The sequence below is a fragment of the Megalobrama amblycephala genome, linkage group LG22, assembly GCF_018812025.1.
Source record: "Megalobrama amblycephala isolate DHTTF-2021 linkage group LG22, ASM1881202v1, whole genome shotgun sequence".
NCBI classification, from domain to species: Eukaryota; Metazoa; Chordata; class Actinopteri; order Cypriniformes; family Xenocyprididae; genus Megalobrama; species Megalobrama amblycephala.
Window position 1 is genome coordinate 3,969,703 of NC_063065.1, and position 11,980 is coordinate 3,981,682.

At 39.7% G+C, this 11,980-nt stretch overlaps 1 protein-coding gene across 8 annotated transcripts in view; it reads right to left on the bottom strand.

Moving 5' to 3' along the window:
* Nucleotides 1–8,579: 8,579 nt before the first annotated feature.
* Nucleotides 8,580–11,980, bottom strand: part of ntn2 (netrin 2) — a 47,932-nt gene continuing 44,531 nt past the window's right edge. For all 8 annotated transcript variants that reach the window (XM_048173825.1, XM_048173821.1, XM_048173823.1 and 5 more), the window contains 2 exons: nucleotides 9,918–9,992; nucleotides 8,580–9,770 (listed from right to left, as the gene is read on the bottom strand). In XM_048173825.1, coding sequence (XP_048029782.1) covers nucleotides 9,436–9,770; nucleotides 9,918–9,992 — 410 coding nt within the window. In that variant the 3' untranslated portion in view covers nucleotides 8,580–9,435. The remainder of the gene's footprint in view (nucleotides 9,771–9,917; nucleotides 9,993–11,980) is intronic.

An 11,980-nucleotide genomic window follows, 5' to 3' on the forward strand; every position in this document is an offset into this window, starting at 1 on the left:
AGGCTTAATTTCCCCTCCATATAATTTTGCTTAACATTATTGTCACCACGCAAAAAAAAAACAAAAAAACAAAACAAAAGCACCTACCTGAAGTGTATAATTTCTGTGGCATTAGTGGAAGCAAACGACTGTTGTCACACAGGGTTCCAGAACACACACCCTGGTCTTCCATTGGTCAGAAATACGCATAGTCCCGCCCTCAAATCACACCATTGGTTGAGTCAGACTGTGTTGTTGTGTGAGGTCAGTGACGATGTTCCAGGGCTCCAAGTTCACTATGCGCGGACTCCAGACTCAAGATGAGCCATATTGGCACACTGGCGGCTTCACTCATTACAATGGAGAGTGAAGGTGCGTCGTTTTTTTACAGTCTGGTATTTACCCTGAAATATTAAATAAATTAGATCTCTCTTCTGCATTTCACTTGAGATACTGAGTCTCCAATACATGTATCGAATATACATACAAATGGCTTACTTTACAGTTGTCTCTGCACATTAAACCGGGACACAAGAAAACATCCTCAAGTCCTCAAGTTTGACATGATTTAAATCTTTATAATACTTTTTTTGCTATTAAAACTACAAAATAAAGATTTTAGCTCCTTGCCTACTTTTGTTTGATCTAAAGCCAGAATGAACATGAAAGCTGTGAGTAAAATAGCTCCACTTGTGGTGGTGTTCAAACTACACATGCGAGACATGGTTTCAACGGTCCTCGAGTCTCTTTCACTAAAAGTGTTGAGGTGATTAGAGCCGCACGCTGTGTCTCTCTTCACCAGCTAATGAGATACGCAAACTTGGGAATTGCTTTTAGGATGAAGAGAGACTAAATTTCTAATTGTAGTACCTCAGTGTCAGTGTGTGTGTGCTTTGGTAATCCTCAAGACGTGGTTTAATTGATTCGTGTTGAAATAAAGGATGAAGTTTCCACTTTAAACCTGGTAACTTGAGAGAGAGAGAGAGAGAGAGAGAGAGAGAGAGATTGGGTTGGTATGTGTGGAAGTTCTTGTACCACAACCCAAAAACTGTCTGTGTGTACTGTAATGACAGAGGTTAAAGAAGAGAGAAGCGCGTTCAGAGAAAAACCCTAAAAATACTTGAGTGGAAATTTGCTGCCGTCGTCTTCATGCTACAGACCTTTGTGTTCTTTTTCAACTCCAGCAAACTCAGACTAATGAATTTACTGAGATGATGTTACAGCACTTTGAGGGGCTATTTCACCTTAAATGCTTGGCTTTTAGCAGGCGCTTTGTATCTTAAATGACCTACAGTACGCTAATTGCAGGTTCTGTCCCTCTGGAGCAGCCTGGAGTTAAATGTCCTGCTGAAGGGTACAATGGTGACAGAGAGCGATTGTAATCTATGTTACTCTCCAGGTCCTGGGTCGCCCCTGTATACTTGGACGTGAAACCGCAACCTTTGTGCTTGCAGCCCAGATCCTGAACTTGGCACACATATACTGTACACTCTTCAAAAGAAAGGCTCAAAGTAGATTTGCATTTCCTCAAGGAAATATCAGTGGACGCAGGGTAGTAAAAGAACAGTGTTATAGCTTTAACTTTTAGGTTTTGGTTCTGTGCAAACGCCTGAAACATGCTCTACACATACCTGAATACAAACGCACCATTTGACGAGTACATGAAGTGAATGCTATCTAATTCATGCATTAGAAATGTGTTGGTCAATCATTCACATCTGCATACTTGCATAAAGCATGTTTCTGACCTTAAAATTGCCATTTTCACGACACTCATGCATCTTGTTTTCTGTTGAAAAGGAAAAGACCACAATTTAGTATTCAAATAATGCAAGACACAGTACCAACCACAATCCTGTAAAAAATAAACAAAACAATAACATTTATAAATATTATACAATATAAAATTATTAAAAAATAAATAAAATACTAAAAAAATATATTCTTAATGAGTATTGTCCAGCATATTCCTGTTTAGATTAAAAAAAAAAAAAAAAAGAACTACAACGAGCTTCTTCCCGGGTTGGTGACATCACTAACCCTAAAATTTACATAAAACCCGCCCCCGAGAATACACAACAAAGGGGGCGGGGCCATGTTGGGCTGCTTTAGAGAAGAGGAAGAGTTGTTGTAGTCGAGTGTTGTTGACATGCCGTCATTTTATGCCAGACTGCTTCACAAACGAGGGTCAATTCAACACAACAGATGAACATGACGGCACATGCTAGTGGATGAGTTGAATCAACTCCACAGCAACTACATAAATTTATCCACTAACCGTTCAGAAATGTCTAAAAGTTGTAACTTCTTCCTGAGTCTCTCCATCAGTGTCGACTCCGGTTTGAACAATGTAAGGCTGAACACTTTCGTCATTTTGGCTGCGTGAGATTCTCCAGCTTTTTTGTTGTTAAGCTGTTAAAGCTCCGCCCTCTTCTGAAAAGGGGGCCGGGAGCAACAGCTCATTTGCATTTAAAGGGACACACACAAAAATGCCGTGTTTTTGCTCACACCCAAATAGGGGCAAATTTGACAAGCTATAATAAATGATCTGTGGGGGATTTTGAGCTGTAACTTCAGACACATTCTGGAGACACCAGAGACTTATATTACACAGAATAGGGGCACTATCGGTCCCCTTTAAAAGAAAGGTACAAAAGGTACACCTTTGTGCCTAAAGAGTGCATATTAGTGCCTCAAAGGTACATATTGGTACCGAAAGTGTACATATTAGTACCTTAATGTTACATATTAGAACCATTTTAAAGGCTACCACTCCAGCTTTTGTACTTTTCTTTTTTCTGAGAGTGTAGCAACTCAATTTATACAGCCAAAAATAGATCTGAACCTAAAAAGCTTCACAGATCCTTTGAAGAACCTTTATTTAGATGAGTTTAGCATTGTTATGAAGCTTACAGATACTTAACAAGCTATTTCGAGTCATTAATGAATCATCAGCTGGTTGCTGAAACACACAGGAAGTGTCAGATGAGTTTCCTCTCAGCTGGTGTAAAGCCAGAGCTGGGTGTGTGTTTGTGTTGTCCGGAGCGCTCAGCCAGTCCAAGCAGAGTCATTCTCTAAGATCAACAGCAAAAACACCTGAGAAAACACAGTAATAGCACCTAAATTCTCCAAACTCCCCGTACGCTCTCGTGTATAAATATTAAGACACGTCAGTGAAATGTATACAGCCCAACAGAAACCTGCTAGTGTTTATATACATTTGAACCTGTATATTATTAAAGCACTCGTTCTGTGTGTGCGTGTGCCAGAACGACCTTCAGCGACTCGAGTCACCCGTGTGTCCCCGCTGCACCTTTACACATGATGACTTCCTAGGTTATTTCGTTTGAACCCAACCTGAGTGAATAATGTCTTATATCTGTCATAGATTGATTTAAATAGATTTAGAAGTCATCAAAACAGTCCGTGAGCAGTAATAAAGACATGAGCCGATCTTAAGCTAAAGAGCGTTTTGCAATGGTTCCGTTTGTTTTCTTCCTCTTCATGCAGAGTTCTTTCTAACTGACTTTGAAAGGATTCTGAGAGTGTAGATGTAGCTTTATTTCTCTCACATGTGCTTTTTATTATTCTACATCTGCTTTGACCCTCCAAACCATGTCGGAAAGTTACCAAAAATCACTCACTCTGGTTTTACAGAACACATACACATACACAAACACACAAGCTCAGAGTTGTTCATAGAATGCGAATCTTCTCTTTCTTGTGGTTCTTTTGGCAGCTTCCTAGCTAACGTTCTGGCAAGGTTCTCTCAATGTTATGAACAAACGTTCTAGCAGTAATGTTAATAGAATGTTTGTTCAAATTTTTTAAATGTTACTATTTGTTTTAGAATGTTCAGAGAACATTAAAAAAGTAACATTCCCATAATGTTTGAAGAATAGAATATTCCTGTTCACATAATCATGTTTTAGAAACATTAGAAAAGCTTTGTTTTGAACATTGAGGGAACATTCAGAAAAACATTTTGGGAAACTTAATGGGAATGTTAATAAATCTTTTGTTAGCTGGGTTTATATGATTTACTCAGTTATACTGGACTGGTTGTTATGACAGACAGAAATCATCTATATGCAAAACTAATAATTGATATAATTGGTTTTGTGTGTCCCTTTAAATGCAAATGAGCTGCTGCTCCCGGCCCCCTTTCCAGAAGAGGGCGGAGCTTTAACAGCTCAACAACAACAAAGCTGGAGAATCTCACACGCAGCCAAAATGAGGATTGTCAGTAACGGTGTTCAGCCTTACATTGTTCAAACCGGAGTCGACACTGATGGAGAGACTCAGGAAGAAGTTACAACTTTTAGAATGAAACTGGACGTTTCTGAACGGTTAGTGGATAAATTTATGTAGTTGCTGTGGAGTTGATTCAACTCATCCACTAGCATGTGCCGTCATGTTCATCTTTTGTGTTGAATTGACCCTCGTTTGTGAAGCAGTCCGGCGTAAAATGACGACATGACAACAACACTCCACTACAACAACTCTTCCTCTTCTCTAAAGCAGCCCAACATGGCCCCGCCCCCTTTGTTGTGTGTTCTCGGGGGCGGGGTTTATGTAAATTTTAGGGTTAGTGATGTCACCAACCCGGGAAGCTCGTTGTAGTCCCTACCAGCCGTTTGTTGTAGTCCTTAAACAGAGAATTCATTTCTCCCTTTGCATTGAACTTTGAGCGTCGTAACTTTGCAGATGTTGTTTATGCTCAAACAGCAACATTACACACTAACTAAAGTTAAAAAAGTGAAATCACAATAAACCACCACTTAAAGTGATACAGAACTAATTACAGCTGATAAATACCAGGACAAAGTTATACATCAACTAATAATTTATTTGTATATTTGATTAATTCAGTGGTCATTGCAGTTACAGAGACAGCAAATAAAACATGTGATGAGAAGGAGAGAAACTCTCCCAGTACGTTAGACGGAAGAATATTCCTCATGTGGAAACATAAAGTTCATCAAACTGCACATTTACTCATGTATATACATCTTCATACAGACACACGCATCACATTCAGACTAATGGATGTAAATACACACAAATACATACACGTATTCATTCATACTTAAAAATATACAGCTGTGTGCAGATGCCTGTGGCTAATCTAAACCTTCAGTTTATTACTGCTCATTTTAATGCAGAAAAGCTGTTTATTTGCAGCATTTCTTCAAAGCTGATTTAGCACATGCTCAGTTGGGATGGCAGCGAAATGTTCTTGCCAAAATGAATCAACCAAGCATGAATTGTGCCCAAACTTTTGCACACAACTATAAACACAAATACATTCGCACGGACAGAGAAACATTCTGCACGTCTGCCGATTCCCTCCAGAAACAGAATTCGGTCTTTCTCTAAATGTTCATTTACTTAATGACATCAGGGTCATTAAAATGGGTAATCTGCGCCGCTCATGCAGCAGGAAAGATTTTATATGTTTATAGTCTCTCATCCAAACCACGTCCAGGAGTCAAATGAAAATGGAAATTGCTGTGGAAATGGCATTTCCTTCGGCATCTCTACAACCTCGGCTATGTTCAGAGGGGAATAATAGTGTACTAGTTGCTAATGTTTGCACTACTTGTGTTGTTTTAGCCCTCGGGTTAATCACATCTGCCACTTATATAAAATATTCTGCTTTTTAAAAATAGTATGAGAAACATTATACAACAAGTGGAATGCTACATTGTCACATGACCTTATTACATTGCATGTTTAACGCCCCGTTGTCATCTTGTAAATATGGTTATTCTGCATTTTTAATCCAATTTTGTGCAAAAAGCTCTTAACTTTTGGCAGTCAGATCACAAAAAAATCTGTTGATAGTAATTCATGTTGGAAGCAATTGGAAGATCAAGTCGAGTGCATTGCATTGTGGGATACCTTTTTACACGCAGAGCACTTGGCAATGTTTGGAATGGATTATCATACTGCTTACCGTGCAGTAAACACTGCATACTGCTTATTTACAAGAAAAGTGTGTGAAACAGTATGCAGTATAGATGATAGATGCTGGTATGCCATTCCGTATACCTAGTCCAAGATATAGATATATATATTTGTCACTGCCGTGGCCACATTCTGAGGTCGGTGTGTGTCATGATGTGTGTGAGAGTTTACCATAGTGTATCTACGGATGCTGGTAAAAAAAAGTATTAACATTTTAACACTACTTCAGTTAACTCTCCTGTTAGTTTAACATAAAGAAGCAAACACTGGCATACAAAAGACTAGTTATTGCATAAACACACAGACATCTATCAACATAAAATACTCAAACGATAGAAATCGTGTTATCCTGACAATAAACATTCTGTCATCATTCACTCGTTCATTTCTTTCTTCTGTGGAACAGATAGTGTGACATTGGTTAGGCGGCGATTTTTTTTAAGCAATAAAAGGGTTGTTTACTTCTTAAAGTGTAAAACATGAATGAGTTATTTTATCCCTAGTTAATCCTTCACTGTGATTCCTTTATTTTGCTGTAAAATTACTGTTATTTGACATAGCAGATACACTTAGGTCCCAAAGTTTGAGAGTGGAAAAAAACCTAAAAAGCTAAGTTATGATGTACTTTGACACTATTTCTAGTAGTGACAGACTGATATTTATATGCTGGGGAACATGATCTTGGTTGTTCATGTCAACTGCTGCAGAGATACACACCAAATACCAATAATTTTTAAAATTAAAGTGCCTCTATTATGCTTTTTCAGGTTTTACCTTTCATGTAGTGAGTAATATATCAGTTTATGGTCTGCAAATTTGTAAAGATTAAAGATAAATGGAGTTATTGTCTCCCAAAAGAAAGAAGCGATTCTGAATTGATTCTAGTCTCACTTCCTGCTCAAACCTATGTTGGTTTGTAACAAATTTGCATAATGCCAGCCTATGATTTTCATTGGCTGCCCGCAAACAATGTCTAATTTGCCCCGCCCTCAAACACTGTAGCTGTTTGGTTCGTGTTGTTGACATGTTGAGAAGACGCTGTTTTCTCCGCTATAGAAGCAAATCAACTTTGATGCACTTCCAAAGGATGAGGACTCAAGCAGGAATTGATACGGTAAAAGCGACACCATCGTTACAGCTCGTATCACTCAAGTGCTGAGTAAAAGCTATAATTCAGATATGGTAATGGGTGTTTGATTTCTGACACATGCTGTAAGCGGTCGACCAATCACAACAGACTGAGCCATCCAACCAATCAGAGCAGAGCAGGCTCCTGGAAAGGAGGCGTTTAGAGACCGAATCCTTGATCAAACTGTTTCAGTCACTGAGAAAAAGGTGATGCTGCAATGTATTATGAGAAAATTAAAGTTTTTTTTTTTTTACCTTGGATACATGTAAACCTATTTTAAGAGACCTCCAAAACAAAATTAGGAACTTTTAAAGTAGCATAATAGGGGCACTTTAATGTAAATGGTTATGCTGATAATGCATTTGTAATTAACATAAAAAAGCAAGTGGTCTCAGACTTCAGGACCCCACTCTATATGTGTGTATGGGTATCTGTTTGACACTTTCTCACAGTAAGAGATGCAAACAAGAACAATACATGTCATTATTCTCGTCTTTGTCTTGTCTTTTAAATGGTCAGACGGCAGAGAAAAATTGAGACATTCAGTAGTAGAAGAGAAAGAGTGACAGACATTAGCCCTGAAACATGCTCTACAAAAGTATGCAAACACTCTTAGCAAGCTTAATCTCACGTTTCGTTAAATTCAGAAACGGGTATTCTCGTCACTGCCACAAGGGGCGCTATAATGCATTAGCATAAAATGCCTTCTTCTACGGTCAGTTTTCTCTTTCAGATGGACTACTGTGCAAGGCTGGAAGACAATATAGCTTTGCCCAGATTTACAGTCTGGAGGAGTCGGAAATTATGACTTAAAATTATGAATCCGTCCAGCTGGAGGAGATCAAACATGTTTGATATTTTGAGTCGATTTTAGAACGCACATTAGCTGCGTCCCAATTCAGAGTCTGCATCCTTCGAAGACTGATTGCGTCACAGTTTGTCATGTTCAGAACGACGAAAAAGTCTGTTCAGATTTTAAAAGTCTTGCGTATTCCAACCTTAAGTTAGATAAGTTTAGTTAAACTGTTGACATGTTCAAAACTAGCTACATAAACATAACACAACTGGTTTAAAGAAGCAATTCACCCAAAATAAGAACATTCAATCATTATTTACTCGCCTCATATCATTTAGAACTCATATTCTAGTATTTACCATGAAAATTTTGAATCAAATCAAATACAGTAGTGATCACGGCTAGCAAGAAAAAAATATAACCATTAAACCACCACAAAAGCAGTCCATACAACTCATGGACTATAATCTTCTCTCAATTGTGCTCATATTTAATTCAGACATCATATGGATTACTTTTATAGTGATTATAGCTTAAAGTCCCTCTGCAGTCAATCATTTTATCCATTAAAACTCATCTTTGATCACCAAAATGACATATTTAAACGTTTTTTTCCTGTGAAAAATAATTCTTCACGCCTTAAAATAGCTTGAACTCTGCCTCATTTAGTATACGCGGATCTATGAATATGCAAATTAGCCCCGCCCCCACTCACTCACACACAATAGTATTGTTTTTTACAACGTGATTGGTTACAAGGTAGTTTGTGATGTAAGAAACACCAGCGATTTCTTTTTTTCACTGCAGTGGTGGTCCATTCATTTTTTTCACTGCAAGACATGGTTTGTCAGAATAGAATAAAATGGGTTTTTCAAAAGACATTAGTGTGAGTAAATGATGACAAAATATTAATCTTTGGGTGAATTTTGACTGAACCATCAATGTAATGACAGACATTTGTTCCCGCTACAGTAACTCAGTAATGGAAACCATGTTTGCATACTTGCACAGAGTATGTTTCTTTCTATAGGACTGTTAATAGACATTTTTGCACTAGACGAAAATCCTTCAGTATCAAAGTAGACATCCACACGTACGGCACACAACCCACAGCTATGAGACGGCTTAATAAGGTCTTCAAACGTGAAATGATCCGGGCCGATGATGAAGACGATGAAGTTTTTGAGGTTTTCAGAACTGAAGCGAGCAGCATGTGGTGAACACCAGTGTGACCATCTGATGAAGGCCACAAAGACGAGAAGAACCGAACCAGATGTGGTCAGAATCGTTCTGCTGATTTGTAATTTGAGGACGTATTTCATATTTGATTGATTAAATTGTGGCTTTGAGAGGAAATGGAATCAGTCCGTGTACTGTGTGTGTGTGAAAGATTCAGTGGTGTGTGATTAGAAACAGTCTTTTTAACGGTCCCTTTAGAAGGCTGACCAACAGGACGACATATCAAATAACGCACTGGAAACGACAATACGCAGAGTTCGGTCTCGCAGTCTCCCGCGTAAGCAGGACAGTGGTCAATAATAAAGAGTTCCCTGCAATCCCATCACGCTTTGCTGCACTTGCCTTTCTTCTCTTTGCGCTGGAACTTGCGCAGTCGTCGAGTCCAAATGTCCCTCCACTGAATGACCAGGCTGTTTTTGTCGGCCAGCAGTCCCGGGCGTTCGGGGCTCGTGGCACCCTCAGTAGTGCCCAGGATGAGGAAGCGTTTGCCCATGTGTATTCGCGGACATTTGCAGGCCAGATCCTTCATGTTGACCCACAGCACGTGATCGCCTCTCTTCAGCGGCTCTCCGCGGCTCTTGTACACGGACACCAGACTCACGGCAAATTTGGCCCAGTCGCCGACGGTCTCCATGTCCAACACGCTGACCTGGACAGCTATATATACACACGAGAACCGTACACCAGATACGATTAACAATAAGGTCAATTTTGCATTAAATCAAACGCTTCTTAAATAAACAGCAAAGTGTTCTGTACATTACAAATGAAATCTTTAGAAATGATGTGATGAAGGGATTGTACCGTAGTCCTTTTTGCAGTATTTCTTCATGTTGATCTTGAGATTTCCCTTCAGAGGTTTACAGTAGGAGTCACAATCTGAAGAACAAATTGAAGAATACTGTGAAAAACAACAATCTAGAACGTCTAAAGCATTAGAAACTCAACTTTCTATTTGAATAATGAACTCAAATGTTATTTCAGAAGCTCACAATAAAGACAGATTTTAAATAATTTTCTTAAATGTTGATACATGTTAATATATAAAATGTTCTATCTATCTATCTACTGTTCTATCCATCCACTGTTTTATCCGTCCATTCATCCACCCATCCATCCATCCATCCACTGTTTTATCCATCCACTGTTCTATCCATCCATCCATCCATCCATCCATATACTGTTCTATCCATCCATCCATCCATCCATCCATCCATCCACCCATCCACTGTTCTATCCATCCATCCATCCATCCACTGTTCCATCCATCCATCCATCCATCCACCCACCCATCCATCCATCATCTACTGTTCTATCCATTCATCCATCAATCCATCCACTGTTCCATCCATCCATCCACTGTTCTATCCATCCATCCATCCATCCATCCATCCACTGTTCTATCCATCCATCCATCCATCCATCCATCATCTACTGTTCTATCCATTCATCCATCAATCCATCCACTGTTCCATCCATCCATCCATCCACTGTTCTATCCATCCATCCATCCATCCATCATCTACTGTTCTATCCATTCATCCATCAATCCATCCACTGTTCCATCCATCCATCCATCCATCCATCCACTGTTCCATCCATCCATCCATCCATCCATCCATCATCTACTGTTCTATCCATTCATCCATCCATCCACTGTTCCATCCATCCATCCATCATCTACTGTTCTATCCATTCATCCATCCATCCACTGTTCCATCCATTCATCCATCCATCCATCCACTGTTCCATCCATCCATCCATCCATCCATCATCTACTGTTCTATCCATCCATCCATCCACTGTTCCATCCATCCATCCATCCATCCATCCATCCATCATCTACTGTTCTATCCATCCATCCATCCATCCATCCATCCATCCATCATCTACCGTTCTATCCATTCATCCATCAATCCATCCACTGTCCATCCATCCATCCATCCATCCATCCATCCATCCATCATCTACCGTTCTATCCATTCATCCATCAATCCATCCACTGTTCTATCCATCCATCCATCCATCCATCCATCCACTGTTCTATCCATTCATCCATCAATCCATCCACTGTTCCATCCATCCATCCATCCATCCATCAATCCACTGTTCTATCCATCCATCCATCCATCATCTACTGTTCTATCCATTCATCCATCAATCCATCCACTGTTCCATCCATCCATCCATCCATCCATCCATCCATCCACTGTTCTATCCATCCATCCATCCATCCACTGTTCTATCCATCCATCCATCCATCCATCCATCATCTACTGTTCTATCCATTCATCCATCAATCCATCCACTGTTCCATCCATCCATCCATCCACTGTTCTATCCATCCATCCATCCATCCATCCATCCACTGTTCTATCCATCCATCCATCCATCCATCCATCCATCCATCATCTACTGTTCTATCCATTCATCCATCAATCCATCCACTGTTCCATCCATCCATCCATCCATCCATCGTTCTATCCATCCATCCATCCATCCATCCACTGTTCTATCCATTCATCCATCCATACATCCATCCACTGTTCTATCCATTCATCCATACATCCATCTACTGTTCTATCCATCCATCCAGTTCCATCCATCCATCTATCCATCCATCCATCCATCCATCCACTGTTCTATCCATTCATCCATACATCCATCTACTGTTCTATCCATTCATCCATCCATCCATCCATCCATCCATCCATCCATCCATCCACTGTTCTATCCATCCATCCATCCATCCATCCACTGTTCTATCCATCCATTTATCCATCCATCCATCCAGTTCCATCCATCCATCCATCCACTGTTCTATCCATTCATCCATCCATTCATCCATCGAGTTCCATCCATCCATC